The following is a 19776-nucleotide window of genomic DNA, read 5'->3' on the forward strand; positions in this document are numbered from 1 at the left end:
ATATCAGAGATTTTCTACTGTCCTTGACAAGAAAGAGTATATGGGAAAGACTACCAATGAATGGAGATGCTGGGAGCATTGGCTCAGCCTGAATTGGCCTGAAAGTGGTTAATAGCAAGGCTGGCTAAAGACAGCCAACACAGAGTGTTGATGAGTACAAAAAAAATTGCAGAAACAAAAAGAAACGAGTATTAAAGTTTTTGGTTTGTTAAATACCTGAAAGTTTCTTCAATTTATTTCCATTTAAGGGCTACGTTTCCATTTAAGGAAAGGACTAGCAAAATAGTTTAAAATACTGAAATGTGCTGTGTCCCCACACAGGCAGACATTTAAAAGAAAATGTCACATATTGATATATCTGGTTGGTGAGCAGGTAACAACATCCACAGCACCTCTCAAGTTGTTACTGTGAGTCATTATTTCTTTGTGAAAGAGTGTTTTGCTTGTAGAATGTGAGTCAGTAAATGAAAAAAACCTTTTTTTTCAGGTATCTTCTAAAGTTCTCAAAATCCTGCTCTCATAAATCTAATCTTTAAAAGGAAAACAGTATCCAGGTATCAAATAAGTAGCAGAGAAGTTAAAAAAACCCAAACCCTTTCAGTCAGGTTCACCCTTGACTGCAAGGAACAGGTTCATGACAGGAAGCAAAATTCCTCTATCTCAAATCCACCACTTGGTGAAATATACAACCAACCATCTCAGCCTAGAGGTCAACTACAAGATAAAAAGCTATTTAAAGCAAGACATCCAAATTATTTTTTAAAAAGATCAGTATCAATAAAAAAACCTAAACAAACATAAAAAGCAAACTACAGTTGCTTCACTCTTTGTAGTTTAAGAAGAAAAACTAACAGTGACATAAGAGACATCTCTCAGAAGCATCAAACAGAATTGGACTTTCTTTACCCATCAGGGACAAAACAGAATACCTCTTGGGACACATAAAAACAACCAGAGCATAAACCTTTCAATACTACATTAAATGAAGAAACTTCTTCCTGAATAACTCTTTTGCTTTACAAAAAGGATGCTGCCCAAGAAGGCTGTTTCAGCAAGAGCTGACCATGGACACTGATGCTGTGTTTCTTACCGGTACCCTGCTGAGGGGGGGCTTGGAAGGAGAGGTCCCTGCTTTCACTGCTGCTGTGGCCACGCTGCTCGAGGCAGAGATGTAGCTCACCGGGGTGATCACTTGCCCAGGAGTGGCAACTGGAGTCAGCACTGGCAAGCCAGTTGGTCCAAGAGGCAAACTGCTTGGAGGTATACAAGTGCTAATGGATGTCAGGGGTTTGCTTGGTGCAACAGCAGTGGTTGGGATGCCAGGAACAACTGTTGTTTCCATTACCAGAGAGGTCTCCAGAGACACTGATGGATGCACCGTTCCCACGTTGCCGTGCTCGCTGAACAAAGATCGCAGCTTTTCTTCCAGGGTCTTGATATCATCAATACCAGGGGCTTTAGACTGAGCATCAGCATCAGCCTCCAGACAGTGAACATGAGGCTGGTTGGGCAATGGAGCTGGTTGAGGCTGGCTGTGGATCAAAGTCTGCTGTACTGCAGGCAAGTTAGTGACTGGTTGTGGCAAGACTCCAGGTAAGGGAACCTGGGGCAACATGGGTGTTGCACCTGAAATCTGGGGTAGGACAGGCGTTGATGTAATTCCTGATGGAACAAGTAAGGGATGGATCACTGGCTGAGAGACTGAACCACATATGCTTGATGCTATTGAGGATGATAAAGGTGCACCAATCGGCAGAGATAAGCCAGCTGCACTGCAGGAATGCGACTTGTCCAGAGAGTGCCCACTCTCAGGCAGTGACTGTGGAGCACTTACAACTGTTGTTTCTGCCAGACTGGACACAGAGCCACTGCTGCTGAGCTGGGGAAGCTGCCAAGCCACGTTCTGAGCCAGAGACGGGGCAACAGATGTCTGTGCTGCTGCCATACTACTCACAGTCTGAGGAGTAGACTGAGATGTCACAGCTGGTGCAGCAGCACCGAGAGCAGTGACCCCAGGAACCTGGGCAGGTGGCAGTGCTGAAGATGATGGTGTGCTGACACTGGCAGCAATGTCTGCAGTCACTGGCTGAGCAGGCTGGGACGTGGCAGATAAGGAGAAAGAAGCAGGAGCGCTCACGCTGGAAGTGACACCAGTCGATTGCTGTCCAGATTGTGAGGCTGGAGGTGGAGAAATAGAGCTTGGCACACTTGTGCTTGGTGCAACTCCAACAGCTGCACTTTCTGAAGGCAAAGTAACAGATCCTGGAAGAGAAACACCAGTGCTGGAGGAAACAGATACTGAAGAAGTAGCCACAGATGCAGGAGTTGCACCACTGCCCGCTATGGTAGAAAGCGCAGGTGGAAATGGTGGTATTGTTTGATTGAACACTGGAGGAGCTGTGCTAGGTCCTTCTGACATCTGAGCATGCCCGATCTCAGAGAAAGCTTGCTGCAAGCTCAGTGATGATGCTGAGTGGGAGAGATTCATTCCAGGACCATGTACAGGAGATGCTGCAACTGGAAGAAAAGAAAATTATCAGTCCACCTGAAAAAGTTCATTACAGTATTACTGTCTATGGCTAGACTAAGACCACATTTACTTAGCATTAAAAAAAAAGAACAAACCAACAAATCCAGGCTTATATTAAAATACAGAATTAAGGTTTCAGAGTCTTGCAGACAGCTCATCAGCAGTTTTCCTCCAAGAATCCTGCATGGTATGACCCAAATTATGGTCACCTCTTATCAGCACAGACAGCGCCCTACTTCCCCACATACTTTGAGAGGTCTTCAGGAACAGTTTAGTTAACTAACTTCACAGTTTTGATGAACATGTCTTAGGCAACAGCTTTTAAGATTTTGGAGAACTCACCCATATCTGAAGTTTCATTTCCTCCAACAACAGTAGATGTGAAAAAGCCCTGTTCTTTCAGTCGGTTCTCGGGGACGGGGCTGACAATGAACCGTCTTCCAGCAGAATGAACAACCTGGGTAAAGGAGCTAGAGGGAACCCCTAAACAAAAAGAAGGTGGATGTTTAGTGACACAGGTTTGCAACTAAATACATAACCTGCAATATGGAATGTGCACTCCATCATACAAAATAAAAAACTTGGCTGCACCCATCCGCTGAAACAGAAAAAGGTAACTGTTGAAAAAAATCACAAAAGACTTACCTATTCTTTGTGGCATGGAAGATGTAGGATCTGGCTGTTTGAACTCTAATTTCTGTAAAGTAAGATAAAATTTAAACTTCTATTCTGAAACAGAAACCCACAAGATAGTTCTTAAAATGCTAGCTTACTGAAATGTGGGCCTTTAAGGGAAGCAGTATGTGGGACCCAAGCACCATCACCAATCTAGAGGAATTCTGCCCAGATAAATGTCAGCTACAGTGTGCTTAGAGACTCTCAGCTTAGTGACTGCCAATGTAACAAACTGATCTAAAAATTCTTTTGGAAATCCAACTGATTTCCTTAAACATCCAACAAATAAATGAATGTTCCAAACTAGTTCTGGGTGTAATTAAGGCAGAGTCTCAGGCAAAGTCACTACTTTCAGCACCCAGCAAACAGTTTCAATACCTGTGTTTCCTAACCAAGCTATCCAATCTCTTAGTACTTCACTGGGTGAAGGGCCTGAGACCAGGCTCTCAGTGTTTAGTGTTCAGCACAGGGTTGGGGTTTTACTGTCCTACCTCACAATAATCTCAAATCCAAGAAGCACCAGCATTTAAGACTGTCTGTTTAGTGGACTGTTAGGAGATTCAGCAGCTTCGGAAGTCTTCAAACACATCAAAAAGTAAGAGGTCTGTTATTTAGCTTTCTAACTTAATTTTAGGCACTCACTCTGATATGAAGCTTTCTCTTTTTGTCTTTTAATTATTGATCTTTGATATCTCTCATGACAGGAAGATTCTATTTCTAGCTAGCTCTACTCACAAAGCCGTACCACCCAAAATGGAAGATACCAAGAGCTGAGGCAGTCTGTCCTTCACATACCTGTGACCCCGGGAAGAAGCCGTCGTCTTTTGTCCGCATGCTCTCCAAGCCCTGATCCCCTTCGGGCTCCACACTTGCATCCTCACTCAGCATTTCATCTGCTTTCTCAATAATCTCTCGTACCTGTTCTACAAATGAGTCTCGTTCTGTTGCTAAAATAAACTCATTCTGCACCTGTAAAAGAACAAAGCAACACTCATTTTCCACAAACAATTTCAAAGCAATATATTGAATAACCAGAATTTACTCTTGGTGCTGATGTTTGTCTTCCCTTTGCTGTTCTTCTGAATAAGATGAAAGTGGTGACACCATAGAGAAAAACAATTGTTTCTCAAATTATCTCCAGCACAGAAGTGTGTGCCCTGGTTTAATCTTTGCTGTGGAGCAACAGTCAATCTCACTTCTTCATCAACTGTCACTTCACTCTTTGCTTAGCACAGGGAAATTTAAAATTGGCAGTCTTATCTTACTGCAATTCCTCCCATCTAATGAATGCAATGTGGATTAAAGACACATTTAAAGAGAACTATAATATAAAAGAAAGTGAAAATTCTGTATTTCAAGATGCCTTCTGTGTTTCTCTCTTTCCATGCCATATACAACTTCTCCTCTATGCAGGTTGCACATCACTGATTCAAGTCTGGATGTGGTACATAAAAGCCAGTATGAATTATGTTCCAAAGACAGGGAGAGAAAGGTTGCTCAGCCTGTCTAATTCCAATACATTGTGTTGCTTTATGAAAATAACTTCTCTTGCTTATGTTGGATAAAACTGGTTTAAACAAGTATACTTGGTAGTTAGAAAGACCAAATCATATTCTTGATTTGGTCTAACCCATGAGAGTATTCTGTCTTCTAAAATTATGCATGGAAAAACTCAGAGACAGTCCATGAAACAGAAGTAAAGCTGTCAATCATAGAGTCTCTGCTGGAAAAGAGAAATAAAGTGCCTTAGAAGAAAAGCTTGAGCTTCACATCAAATTCCTGGGATGCTGGTTCAAAAAAAGCAAAGTCAGGCATGATGCGCTTATATCAGCCTCTGCAATGCAGAATAGTTAAAGAAATCTTCAGCACTTTCAGTTTAGGACCAACAGGCAACTATATGGAGTATACCTAACAGTATCATGATTAAAAGGAAACAAAGTCTTGCAATCTAAAGTTTGCTCAATATTCAAGAGGGAACCAATGAGCACAATGTTCCAGATCCAGATGTTTAAATTAGGTTGCACACTTTTAACTATGTGACTGCATTCTGGATACAAAGTTCACTTATTTTGCTTGTACTCATCTTCAAATATTTGTGGTTTTTGTTGCTTGGAGAGTGTGTCTTAGTTTTGATTTTGCTTGTTTGGTTTTCATAAATCAAACATGCTCTTATTTCTTCATAGGATCACTTTAGGTTTAAGGTGAAGAAAGACATCTGTGTATGCTCCATATTTCCTGGCACACAACCTCATGTTATTGACTGTGCTAATATCTGTACTTAGGCAAGAACCAACTTCTTCCTCTTTCTCAGAAAGCCATTAGTGGCAGAGAATTTCTCCCATATCATTGGTTTGGTTCCTTTTGACAAGTACAAATCCAGCACACACCAATTCAGACTCTGCCACCTCTCTAAGTAAAAGATAATCACTGCACAAGTGCCCAAGAAGGTGTCAAAAGCTACTGTGCTCTCTCACCCCCACCCCGCTTCAGTAACATTAAAACCATCTCAGACTCATTTAGACTGTACCAGACCAAAAATAAGAGTTTTAATTAAAAAAAAGAGTTTCAATTAAAAAATTGATTTCATTCTATGCCACTCAATACTCTTATTGAAATAGGACATTGTCCTATTTAAACAGGAATTTGTCTATAGGACAAATTCTTTCCTGTGCCTGGCCATCATACATTGAATGGAGAAGTTTTCTCTTTTGATAAAAGTCAAGGGCAGCATCAGTCACTATGTACTTTCAAAAACCAAAATACAATTCCCCTTTCTTAATTTAAAGGCAGAATCTTCCCATTTTAATGGACAATGATGGTAAAATGCTTGAAGAATAAGAAGATATAGCAATGCCTGCTCTTAGAAAAGCAAACAATTTTTTTAACCTGGCACTTCCAGAAGGCTGCTTGCAGTTTTGAAAATGTCAGATTGAAAAAAAAAAACCAAAAACAACCAACCAAAAAAACAGAAGCAGGTTTTTCACTTGATAAAAACCTCAATTCTAAGGTAAAAACTGACACAAAAAATTTCATGTGACTTGTGCATGCAACATTAACTAATAATCAGACTGCTAAACCACTCTGTGCCAAATTTCTAGCTGTGGTTGTGTAGCAATAAGGTGAACACACACCATACTACCTGGGAGACCAATTCCACACCACAAACAAAAAAATACAGCTGCCTGGAATCTCCATCTCTAAAATCTATCTTACCATAATTGTAGCTATTTCCTCAGGGTTATCACCATCCAAATCAAATTTGAAAGTAACCATTTTCCGATTGTGTGTCTCCAGTTGGCATTCCACTACCCGATCACCCTTGTTGGAAACCTAAAGCAAAGAAAATAATACTTCAAACCAAAAGCACAAGAATCTAAGTTTGCTGAGACAAACTAACAGTACTGGCATAATACAAACATGGTCTGTCTTTCCAGTCTAATAAATGGTGCCATGTAGAGCATGATTTTTGTCTGAGGATACATTGAATATTCTAGAATAGTCTGTGCAACCATTAGTAGCTTAGCAAGTCAGTTTTACCATATCTAATGCTCCAAAAAGCTCAGATGATATTTGGAATGCTTGTAGAGGCTTAAAAATGCATCACTACTACTGAACTATCCCTAAAATAAAAAATACTCACATTTAGAATTCTCAGTTTTGGCCGAGAAGTCTTCTCATGGCGCGAGCGGCTGCGGACGGACCTCCGCATGTGACGTTTCGTTGTCCTCCCCTCGTGCCTTCCACTCGAAGCTGGGACATTCTCATTGCCATCACTCAATCCTGAAGCAACATCAGAATGTGCACTAGAAACAAAAGGCAACTTCCTGTGAGCTTCCATGCATTCCATAAGTGCAACAATACTCTAAGCAACCACATGATATTCTGTTCTGGGAAGTGGTAGATGTGTGTTAATCATCGAGGAGAGGAAAAACTTCAGGTTGCTTAAATAGAAATTCTAACAGTAATTATTTTGCTACACCTCTTGAAAGCTGAGTTGTACAAATCTCATCTCGTGTTTTCAAGCTATTTGGAGTTTGAATTCTGTTTAAGTGCTAAAAGGACAAAAAACCTGTCACTTATGATCCATTTGACATGACAAATAAAAAAGTTAATCACTATACACAACCTTACTTATTCCCTCCATAAAATACTCCACCATAACATCCTCTACCCTTCCTGACCCTGTTTTTCCTCAAGGAACTTTAGTTATTCTCATCCTCGAAACACTCCCAGCGGAAAAAAAAAATATTTCTGATGAAAAAATATATCTAAAGATTATCCGTGGATGTATAATCTAACACATGACATGGAAACTCAGTTTGGTGAAAAGAAGAAGAGCTCACCTATCCATAGAAGAAGCCAGAGGGGTAGACTGAGCAGGCTGTGTTGCTGGAAGAGTCTCTGAAGCAGCAGTCTGTGAGACTCCCTGAGTACCCTATGGATAGAAACCTACAATCAAGAACCCCCCCCAAAGAGTATAGTTCCTCTTCAAGCAACCCAATAGTCTTCAGTGTTTCCTCCCAAACCAGTTGTAAAGCTGAAAGCTCTGCCTTTTTAGAAGTTTAAACAGCTGGCATCTAGGACAGCTTTAGTTTACAAAATACTCCAAAGCCAACTGCAGTGAAGCAAAATGTCATCTGAGGAGGGGTGAGGAGAGGAAACCAGCCACACATCCTTTCTACTGCCACATGTCACTACAGCTGGCCATGCAGTCACAGTTTTACTAACAGAATGTGCAAAAGGCAAGCCAATGCAGAACAGAGAGAATTCCAACTCTCCCTGCAAGAACCACGCTGCAGGGAATAGGCACAATGACAGATTCTCAAAGGCTATTGACTGCAGCTTGTCTTTGATATGGCAAAAATGTTCTACAGTACTAGCAAGAAGTGAAGTGTTTTACTGCTTTTTGCCTGCAGGATGCACACTCACTTCCCAACAGAACAACCAGTGGCAACAAGGTCCCCACATTGGCATGACATTCTGCTATAAGAAAAAGGTAATTTGAAATATTAACTTCCAACTGAAGACAAGCACAGAAGGGATTAGTTTCCCACAGAGATACACTGTTGCAGGAGTCAAACATCCAAAATCTATTGTTACATTATATTCCATATATTTACCTCCACAACTGCCTGCTGTGAGGAGGCAGATGAGGCCTGTTGTGCTAAACTCACAGGAGGCTGGGCCACCTGAGCCTGTCCTCCCAGGCTGCCCATGGAAACTAAAACATTCTGTTCCCCATAGGGCTGCACAACAGGAGCAAGGTACCCTGACTGGGCAATTGCATCTGTGGGCAAGGGAGGGGACAGCACAGCAGAAGGAATACTGGCAGAGGCCACAGCTGAGGAAGGTGCAACATTCGAGTCCCCTGGGTATTGCGGTGTCAGCCGAGATGGGAAGCTCTGTAACAGAAATGAGGGAACTAAGTCAGTGAATGGCAGAGCTAATTAGGAAACAAGACAGTGATAAAACAATATCAGTTCCAGGGACACGTTCCAACCTTCTGTACTTGTTCAAGCACTTCCAAAACCTTCCCAAAGAAGTGGAGCAAACTGCTCATGCAGGCAGCATGTAAGTCACCAAGCCCAAAGAAGCAAATTCCCACTCACAGTCCCAAATCTTAGGCAAAACAATCTTCATTTCCCAACTCTTGCAGCTGCCTATATAGCTTAAGATTTTAAAGCCTGAGATTAGAAACGAGCTTGAAGAATTTTCAGGCTGAACAACTACAGCTCAGATGTTACACAACTGCTGCTGATTCTTGAGATTAAATAGCAAAAACACTCTCGTGTTTTTCCTGTCCTCTCATAATGAGCTGACCCAGAAACAAGGAACACTTCAATCATTATTCAGGTTGCCACTTTTAGAGTGATCACATAAAGTTGCTGAAGCAGTCTGTGCCCACCAGTCCAGCAGTTTACAACCAGCACCAGGTACTTACGTCACATCCAAGATCCATGGCTGCCTGACTGATTTCTACAAATTCCCTGTCCCACCCCTTCCCAGACTTGGAATGAAATACTGACATTGTTGAATATGCTGCCATTGATTTTCTTTCCAACACACATCTCCTATTTTTAAAATTACAATTTCTTATTTTCTTTTTCCCCAAGTTGACAGATCTCATGAATATATAGCTGTCCTCTCTCACACTGTGGTTGAACAAAGCCCTGCATTATGATTCTGTCATTTTAGACAAACTCCAATGCCAAATATGAAATATTCAAAATCCATGGTTGTCCAAGGACTTTTTTTCTTCTCTCCCCCTTAAAATGGTTATTTACCACACAACAAAATTGATCCTAGTGGCTTAATGGCTCTCATGTGAGAAGTGAGCTGGCCAGGGCACGCAGCTCAGATCTGGTACCTTAGAAAAACGGGCAAAAAATGTGGAGAAGAGGTCTGCTGGCTTGCAACAATACCTGGTAAAGAGCATCTCCAGCAGGAAGTGAAGCTTCAGCAGCTTGTCCAATGCTGACTGGCAATCCCACGGCCTGGACAGGCGGCTGCAGGAGCTGCGGGAGAACCTGGCTGGGCAGCTGAGCCAAAGGCTGCATCAGTGTGGGGAGCTGGCTAGGGACAACGCTGGGTCCTACAGGAACAGCAGCTGCTGCAGCAGACGTGGCCAGCGTGAGCAGTGGCTGATTCATGCCAGCTGCCATTGAAATGGGCAGCGACTGGAAACCTGGCTGAGCCACTGTCACATGAGGAGCTGCTACAGGCAACTGAGACACTGGGAACTGGGGAACCACGGAAGTTGGCAAGGCCTGTCCCATGGGTAGGAAATGAGAGCCAATGGGGACTGATGGGGCAACTGAAGGCTGAGGGAGAGAAGATGCTGCAACAGGTAATTGAGGCTCGCCTTGGATGATCGACACTGGTTGGGAAACAGGAAGCTGGGGAGGTAAAGAAAATAGAGATAGATTTTTTTTTTTAAAGCAGGGTTGCAGAAAGCAGAGTTTTACACATTAGTCAAAGAAAGCATTATTCAAGTTACAGCACTCTGTTAAAGTGGCTGGGGAGCACAGTTGGCAGAGCGGCTGGGAAGCTGGCTGGAATTCCAAACAGTCCTCACTTTGCAACACTTCCCTTGAAGAGCTCAACAGGCTCTTGAAACAGGCACCCACAGAGGGTGAAAGAGCAACATTTGAATACCCTGAAGCACTGATTTGTGCATAAACAGAATCAAATTCTCCTCAACTCTGTCCCCAGACCCAAGCTTGCCTTCTTACAACAGAGAAGTGCAAACCCTACAACAAATCTGTCAGCTTTGAGTATGGGGACTAAAGCAAAGGAGAATTAAAATCCACTGTGCCAGCATTCAGAGAATGGCAGGGAATATGTCAATTAAAGCCAGCAAATGATGCAACTGGAAAGGCAGTTTAGATGAACAAGCAGCAAAACAATAATTTTAAAAACAAAATTGCGGCTCACACATTCAACAGAGATATGAGCCAAAATGAAGCAATATCCAGTAACAGAAGCTTCTTGATCAAGAAGTAAAGGAGAAGAGCTGAGTAAGAAAGATGACAGAATGAAGAAAGGAGTCCTATAGTTCACTACCTAAATAAGTGAGTATGTTTTACACATGTAATGGTGCAGAAGATAGATAGTGGATGGGAAACAGAGAAATGACAAGTTCCTGAAAATCCGTTCACAATTCACCATTCATCAATATGCTTCCTGATATTTTTGACAATTTAAAGATCTTGGTGCATGGAAGTGCTCTCCTTCCCTCAAATTACTCATGACTGCCATGTGTAAAAGGGTTTCCAACACATTTTCAACAAAACTGACAGTCTTCAATAAGAATACTCTTGTTTGGATGAATGTTTTGAAACCATTAGAAAAGATGACAAAAGTGAAAGCAGCAGCATATTGAATCTACCAGCTATGAAGAAGAAAAAAATCTTCTGCTAGAAAGAATTCTGTTTACCTGTGTCCCAGCTGCTGCCTGAGGCATTGGCATGATCTGTGAAGTCTGAGTTTGAGAGACAGTTGGTGCAGGAGTGGTGCTGGCAGAAACTGAGGGGTGTTGCAGCTGGTATTGTCCAGGCTGTTGGGAAGAGGCTGGCTGCTGTGCACTCTGTAGCAGGAAAAAGAGGGAGAAGCTGTATTACACCCCAACAGAGGTTTTTTATAAAACATATCCTACTTAAATTCTGCTTTTTACTTTCTCTTAAGTGGTATCAGTAGTTCTTCAGAATATGGCTAGTCAGTCAAGCTTTAACAATTACTTATTAGCATTACTAATACAATTCCATTATTGACACCAAATCTTGCAAGATAACTCTTTCCTGTGAAACCAAGAATGAAGATTCTATAAAGTAAGACAAGGCAGTTAAGAGAATATTGCAGATCAGATTCCAGTTAGAAGAAATCATGAGAATGAAGTCTGCCTGTCTAGACAGTCTAATCTGCAAGTCCTGACATGTCTCCCCTTGAACAGGACCACCACTGCAAGCTTAGGTGGAGGCTGGGGAAGACAGGCATGGGAAAACAAGCATTAACATGATTTTTAAAACAAATCTCAGAAATACAATGTGTATCTCATAGCATTTTAGACTGGGTGAGGATTCCTCTGCTGCAAAACTACTGGCCAAATGGTGACACAGGTAGACAATTGCTCTCAAAAGCGCCATCAAAATTCTATACTATGAGTACTTTAGTCCTGAGTTTAGGAAGTGTGATCCTACCTGCTGAGTGTGTTGAGTAGGCTGGGATGGCACCGCAGCATTGCTTGAGGCTGGCTGGCCTTGCACCTGTGTCTGGAGGGGAAAAATAAAGACAATCAGCTGAGAAAAACTCTATGGCTTCTGCTGCAGGCAGTTAATATCATTTCTGCCTGGAATTATCTGGTTGGAATAGGTTTCTAGCTTGTCCTTTTGGACAAGCAGACCTTCTGGCCAAATTCCATTACAACAACCAGAACAAAGCAGAGCAATCTGGAGGAGTTCTGAAAGTCATTTTAAGTCTTCCAAAATAACTAATACAGAAGGACTCTGCAACCCACATGCCCCTCAACATGAGACAGATCAGCCTACCAGCTTCTTCTTCCACTGGTGATGCTTTAAGAGCAGGATGCCTTGGTATAGTAACTGGAGATAGATGCATTAAGTTTTACCTTTACATGTGTTCCAAACACAGACAGGTGGGGCAATAAAAGGAGGCTACATGGAAATAAAACTATCCATAAAAAAACCAAGCAAGAAGATATAAAGAATTCTAGACCAATTACAAAGTACCCAGTATACATAAATGTCATGAATTTCCTTTGAGAGGCATGTCAAAACACAGGCTAATAATCATTTCCAGAGTCACTACCATTCAAAGGCTACCAAGAATTGGATCTGGAGGAATACGAGGGTTAACATTCTAGCTAAGACAGAATTTTCAAGCAAGCAACGAAAAAAATGGATGAGTGGCATACAAATGAATGTGCAAGATGCAAAGGAAGATGGAATGGACTTTCATTACTGGTTTTGTGGTTGAATTTTTTTTATCAGATCCCAGGATCTGCATTATTGTTTTTGTGACAAGTGTATTTCTTTATCAGCTCCTGGGAGAGAACTAGACAAAGACCTCCAGATGAGTTGCCTGAGCATGCACCACTTGGGTGAACTGCCTTGTAAGAAGCACATCTGGTGCATATGTATCATATCAGAAATATCTATGAAAATTCCTTAATGCTGTCATCATTCAGCTTGCAGAAGCTCATTAGGAACATGTCTGTTAAAATTCCATACTTTTCTAATTATGGAAACTTTGGGGAAAGCAGACTACCAATGAAGAGAACCATTTTTTTCTTTGCTGTTTTAGAAGCTGCAGGCTGGGATCTACACATATGCTACACCTAACTGCTATAACATGTGTTCACGCTGACTCCATTTGGGTTTCAAATTCTAATCTTCTGATGAATTAGGTAAAAGATCCCAGAACTTATATTCTGCAAAAGAAGTGACCTCTTTTGTTTTCCAAATGTATTTTATATCCATCCGAATTTACCTCCTGAGTTTAACAAAGGTTTACGGAGAAAAAAGTTTGCAAAGTTCTTGAGTAGGAGATTCACTCTACAAATTCTACAGCACAGCAATTACCACCTATTAGACTAGTGATGAAAGCTGTTCCAGCTTTACTAAAACACCTTTAATATCCCTTAGAGAAAGCCTTAACTACTTAGCTCTTGAACTTAACACACAGAGCAAAATGATTCCCCTTCACACAAATCCCAAAGTTGCTAATACTCCAGTAACTAAAACGTCAAAGCCCCTAATTCCACGGACAAAAAGAGGTAAGAGAAAAGTCTACGTAAAGTAAATCCTCTCTTTTCACAGAAAGTTATGAGACTTCAGACTAGGAGTGCAGACACAATGTATATAGACACACACCTCACAGTGTACAGAAAAGTGACCATTGCAAATGCAGATACCACATATGCTGATAAAACACACATCTCCAAACTAAGCTTCAGGCCTCAAATTTTGCTATTTAAAAGGACACCACATAAGGCTTATAGGGTGGCAATACCAACTAGCAACAGTTGTTTGTGCCATTAATTAACTACTCAGCCTGTTTAGCTTTTTCAAATACTTCTTCAACAAATACATTTCCAAATCCAGGTACACATACATAGCACAGCTCCTTCCATTCCTCTCTTCCCACTTTCTTTCCCCAAGTCTACGAAAAGCTCTTGCATTTTGGACAGTCACCAAAATAACCTTGTTGTCTAACAAAACATTTTTGTATCAAAGTTCAACCTCAAGCAACACATTAAAATGGCAAAAGAGCACCAAGAGAAACACAAAGCAAGTCGTACTACCACTGCTGATTCTAAGTGTAAAGATACATTTCATTAAAACCACTGTTTAAAAGCCAGTTTGGTATTCCAGCAATCTCCCACCAAAAGAACAGCTAGTCCCAGGAGGAACACTGACCATTTTTTACTTTTAACACAAAAGCCCTACCAATATTTCAGCCAAATCTGAATACAGACCAGATGGTTGCTAATGCTTCATTACTTCATAGCAACCCGGTTAAGTTAAAGAGATCCTAGTATAGACTTGGTGGAAAGACACCCCCATGAATGCTAATTCTTACAACCACGTGGAGCAGGTCTAAAAGCAAGGTTTCCCTTTTAGTATGACTTATAAAAAGCAGTGAAATTGTGCAAGGGTTTGCTCCTGTAACCTGAGGATAGGATGTAGGTGGTCCTGATGAAAGCGAGGTGGACAAGGCCTGCTGAGTTGAGGCTCCCTGGGGGAAGCAGATGAAGAGCTGCGACTCCTGCAACACCTTCTGAGGCAGCTGAACAATGGGCAATGAGAAGTCTGAACCAAAAGCAGAAGATGATCCCCCTGTAGGGGGAGGAGACTGGAAATCACCAGTGTCAGAGGAAGTCAGCTGTGAGGAATCACTGGAGTATTCTGGGCTTCCTTCTGGCCAGCTGCGCCTGGCAGAGCCCCCTCTGGGACCCGCTACCCCAGCACCAAGATAGTGACACTGCTCTTCTGTCACAGGCTGAAGCCGACCATGCGACCCTATGCCTTGGCTGGACTCCTCATGGCTGGTCTCCATAGAGCCCCGGCGACTCCTGTAGGCCCGCGGGGGCAAAGCCGCCCCCTCTGCCGGAGCAGAGCTCTGCGTGTGCACATGGAACTCAAAGACACAGCTCGCCCTGCCATCGGCACTGTGGGAGAGCACAGCCGGGGCCGAGTGCGGAACAAACACCTGGTGGAACGTCATCTGAGCTGCCTCTGTGCTCAGGGGAGCTGAAACACTGGATAATGGAGAAAGGGGACCCAGCCCAGAATCCAGCCTCAGGCTCTGAACGTGTCGTGCCAGATATGTTTGCCCCGATTGAAAGTCGAACACAGAGCTTTGTGGAGGACCACCTTGCCCATGGTTTGACTCAGAGACCTGCTTCAAATGCTGTTCAGTCACGTGAGAGTTATAAGCTACTTGATCATACTGCTCCGATACCTGTGATGGATAGTGCATGCCCACCAAATATACAGCTTCTGGATGCATCCTGTAGTGAGCATCCTCTGGAGGTGTTGGTCCAGATCTATAGTCACTGTGGACAGGAGCTTGCTCAAACACGGGATTAACTTGCACATGCAGAGGCTCTCCAGCGACTCTCTGAGCTGCTGTGCCCAGCATAACAAATGCCTCTGGAGTCCAATTGGTGGGACTACCACCAGGTGGAACTAAGCTCTGGCCAGTCTTCAGCAAGGGCTGGAAGTGGCAAGTTTGGGCTTCCAAAAATGAAGTGCTCTTGCGCCGCTGAGCAATTGCCACCTTCGGCGGGCAGACAGGTGGTGGTGAGAAAGACACCGGCCGTTCATGAACGGTTGGGAAAAATATCTGTGAATCTGGGAACGGTGGTGTTCCCCCACGAGGATGCTGAGGCTGTATTGACATGAACAAGACAGGTAATTCATACATTAAAAGTGAAAGCACATCAACATGCACAGTTCACTAGGCAGTTCTGTGAAGTAACTTTATAGAATTTATACTCAATTCATGGTCAAAAACATACAGTACTTAGGAAATTTAGGTGAGTTGTAAATATCCATTAAATACATCCATGGCAGGCATAGCTGCAATTGGGAACATTTGCTGGTGTTAGAGCTGCTTTTCCAGTTCAATTCCAATAGTTCACAAAAAGAAACCCATTTTGCTCCTGACAATGGAATGAGACTTATTGTCATGGCCTATCCATTGTGATCAGTGCTTGAAATCCAATCAAACCCCTGAGGTCACTGCCATATGTGGAATATGAAATTCAGAACTTGAGAACAGCAACAATGCAAAGCCTCTAATTTGCACTCAGAAGATGACATTAGATGTTAGTACTTTCCAATACAAACACCACAGTGCTAGTGTCCTGTATGCTACCCAAAAAGCTAAAAGGAAATATTTTGTAAGACAAAATATCATTAAAGTTTATGCAATTAATAATAAGTTGATTAATCATAATTTATCATTTTAAAATATCATTTAATATAATATTTTATAAGACAAAAACATCATTTAATCGCTTATGATCATACCTCTTCATATAAAAAATTAGCATTCATTGAAACAAACTTAACTATTGCCTGGACAATAAAACATTCACAGGTTTAATAACAGCAGAGTCCTCAGGCAATTTCACTCCATCTGAGGTACTACAGAGGAGGCTCATCTTATTTAAGAGTTGTAGGGAATATTTCACTAAAGAGAGTTCTATATAAGAACGTCAAACAATTGAGTAATTTTGCATCTTTTCACCTCTGCCTGCAGTATGCCCAGAGACAATGTATTCTCTTCCCTAATGGAAAAAAAAATTGCAGGAGCCAGCAGTAAGTATACTGTTCAAGACAAATGGCATTTATGTGCTTTTCAAGTTGCTGTTTCCACATTGTTTACTTTCTCCTCAGCCTCTTTTGTCCGGAAAAGCAGCAGCAAATTTCCATATTGACTGATGCTAATGAGAAGGTCCTACAGATGAGGTACCTTTCCTATGTTCTAAACCTGGTTCCAATTACTTCATTTACATAAAAATACTTCTCAAATTTTATCTTGTGTAAACTGAAGCTCAAAATTAAAAGGAATCTTCCTCCTCTACTGCACATTATCTTTGCACCTGACTTTCTAAGAAATATGAAACTACTGCTCCTTCCCATTAAGAAGAAGTTGAAGTGGCATTTCTGATAAGAATTTACAAAAAATACCTCAAAACTATTCATACTTTAAATATCTAATATCACTATAACAGCTAGCCAAAGCTTTAAGAATAAGCAGCCACAACAATCAGGTTTTAAAAGCTTGCTGTTTTGTGAAGGGCTTAATTAACATTCAGTGTTTATTAAGAAGTTGAAAAATAAAAAGTCTTCTGACTTTGGGTATTAAGAACCAGTCTTCCCTTTACCTTCTGTGGTACACTGGGTAATTTACATTTATATTGTCCTAAAAGACAAGATACAAGCAGTCAGCCACTGTCTGATAATGTTTACCAGTACTGCTTCATAGAAATAAATAAAAATAACAAAATCAACATTCCAGCAGCACAGTATGAGGAACTGACTTTTCAATTTCTCCCTTTAAAAATGCCCAGAGCCCAGGATGTATTTAATGATAACTTATCTTACTGTGCCAGGAGGCAAATGGTAACACATACAGGACTGACAGAGAGGGAGGGCAGGCTGGAGCGTCGATGCTTGCGTGGAGAGGCAGAGTGCATGGGCAGGACACTTTCCAGGGCTTTAGAAAGCTTTTCTGCAAAGGTTTCTTCAGGGACAGTCCGAAGGTAGAAAGGAGAAAGAGGTGCAGACAGCGCTGGTGGTGGGGTGCAAGGAGCACTGAGAGGGATGCAGGACATACAGGGAAGAGCAGGAAGGTGGGGGACACAAACTGACATGCTACGACCACGTTGAGGCTAAAGGAGGAAAACAAAAGTTAAGAATTGAACACTTAAAAAAAAAAAGTAATAACAAAACCAGCAAAAACTATAATGAGGTAGAAAAGAAATGAAGACATACAATGGAAGGCCCAATATTGACTAATATGTGGTACCACAAGATATGAGAATGCTGAATGAATGCCAGGACACACTGGGAGCAACAGGCTGTGAGCACCTCTGAGGAGCCAAGTTTGCCTTGGGTTACTGAGCAGTGTGGAAAGCTCCCTAGAACCCTCATGAGAAACACATGGAAGGCACATCAGACAAAGAATATTTTCTCCTGGACTACAAGACACAGCCCTAGTGTGTGTACTCAAAGCACCTGGTAGTCTGACAAGTAAAATCTTAGATACTAATGAGCTTTCAAACACTGATTAGTTATTAGAGTGAATGTGTGTTCACAGGTGTCACCCAGTTCTACTGGAGCAGTCCCTCTGGTCAAATTATGAATTAATGTATGCAGCTAGCTCTTTATTAACTGAAACTTCACCATAAAAATGTAAACCTTACATTTCTACAACACGAGTTGTGGCAAAAACTCAGTTTAATCAGTGAAAAATTCTGTAAAATTAGTCTTAAAACAAGCACCTTCCAGATGCTGGGCCAATAAAAACATCTGGATTTTGTAATTTTGCCACAATCCAAAAGGTCAAAGATCAAAATCCACTCCAATCAGAAGAAACAGAATAAAGTTTTGAGGTGGGATTTGCATTTTTTGGTTCAAGGGCTTCTGTTATTGCTTTTTTTTTGAGGGGTTGTATTGTGTTTTGCTGTGGGTTTTTAAGTGAATGAAAATATGATATTTTTAAAGAGGCAGTATACACTTCTTATGGAGTTAATCCACAATATCTCAAAGTAAATAAAATTAAATACAGACCTCCAGAGAGAAAACAGCAAGATATTCAGTGGAGATCTGACTTTCAAGATTTCTGTTGGGAGAAATCTTGCTAAACTGATTCAATTTTGGGAGAGAGATAGAAAAGAACTCAAATAGTTAACTAAATACATCTTCATCTATTCCAAGGCAGGAGTAGTTCTATATCATTCCTGACTCTAATTTATCCAAATAGTTCAGAAGCATCTGCACTGATGGAAATGACAATACTTATCTATCTTTGCTGAGTATTAAATAAACCCCTTCCCAAACAATAATTCATGCTGCAGTTTAGACTTATCATTCCTTATTCTATCTAACAACAATGTTGTGATCTGATCAGCCTCTCCTTATTTCAAAGAAGCTTTTTACAGCTTTCTCTCTCCTCAAGCTTATATAGACTCAATTATTTCAGTCTTCCCACGTAAACCACAATTTTTGCATTTCTCCTGGGGTTTAACACTCTCCTCTGAATTTTCTCCCAAACCACCCTCCAATTCATTAAACCAAGGTGTCCAGGATAGACTTACCAATAGCCAAGAGCAGAACTATTATTTCATATAATGGGATGTTTGTCTTTTTCATGACAGCATGATGTTTTTGACCATGTCCAGCTTGTGGGTCCAATGTAATCCCTGACTTTTTAAAAATTTATTTTGCAAAATGGCTTCCTAGCCAGTGGTTATTCATTATGTCCTTGTGTAGCTGATTATTCCAGTTTAAGTGCACCGACCTTGTTCTTGTCCTGATCAAATTGAATTCTGTGATTCTCTTTAAGGCCATTTCTTCAGTTGTCAATATAATTTCAACCTGTCAGCCCTTCCCAACAAAGGGTCAGTAGTCCCTGTAGTCTGCCAGCTTCCTGGTGCCACTGTTGTCACCACACAGCATTGAGCACGTTTTTGCAGCAAACTACACAGCTTAGCTGTTCCTTTATCATGTGCTTGTTGCTCTCCCTCCTCCTCCCAAAAGATTCTGGTCTCTCAACCTGGAAGCCAGCCACCCCAAGAGAGTGACATGGCTTCTGGCCCAGCATGTGCCCACACTCCAAAATATGGCTTACCCAGAAGAGCAGCTTATTTAGAGGGATTAAGAACTCATCATCAAGGACTAACAGTACCACATGCCTCAGGTTAAGTATCTTTGAAAAAGATGGAGATGCTTTGATTGTGGGTGATAGCAGCCTGTCTGTCAAAATCCTAGTTACACCAGTGATTCTGTAATAAAGCCTACATTCACAGGTACCAGAAGAAG

The 19776-nt window shown here is 41.6% G+C and overlaps 2 protein-coding genes across 2 annotated transcripts in view; both read right to left on the minus strand.

Annotated features, from left to right (window-relative positions):
* Positions 1 to 19776, minus strand: part of LOC115910495 (serine/threonine-protein kinase WNK1-like) — a 99156-nt gene that overhangs the window by 20315 nt on the left and 59065 nt on the right. Inside the window, 11 exon segments of the mRNA XM_030960687.1 lie at positions 1091 to 2517; positions 2873 to 3013; positions 3176 to 3227; positions 4001 to 4174; positions 6419 to 6535; positions 6846 to 7008; positions 7549 to 7640; positions 8326 to 8607; positions 9628 to 10101; positions 11142 to 11291; positions 11902 to 11973. Of these exon segments, the coding sequence (XP_030816547.1) occupies positions 1091 to 2517; positions 2873 to 3013; positions 3176 to 3227; positions 4001 to 4174; positions 6419 to 6535; positions 6846 to 7008; positions 7549 to 7640; positions 8326 to 8607; positions 9628 to 10101; positions 11142 to 11291; positions 11902 to 11973 (3144 nt within the window).
* Positions 12006 to 17316, minus strand: LOC115910496. Its single transcript, XM_030960689.1, has one exon. It carries the CDS (start codon positions 15647 to 15649, stop codon positions 14255 to 14257), a length of 1395 nt encoding a protein of 464 aa, XP_030816549.1. The 5' UTR covers positions 15650 to 17316; the 3' UTR covers positions 12006 to 14254.

The sequence above is a fragment of the Camarhynchus parvulus genome, chromosome 1A (genome assembly GCF_901933205.1).
Source record: "Camarhynchus parvulus chromosome 1A, STF_HiC, whole genome shotgun sequence".
Taxonomy (NCBI): domain Eukaryota; kingdom Metazoa; phylum Chordata; class Aves; order Passeriformes; family Thraupidae; genus Camarhynchus; species Camarhynchus parvulus.

Bases quoted from the DNA above. Each gene is read 5' to 3' on its own strand.
- LOC115910496 (XM_030960689.1), bottom strand. From the start codon at position 15,649: ATGTATGAATTACCTGTCTTGTTCATGTCAATACAGCCTCAGCATCCT.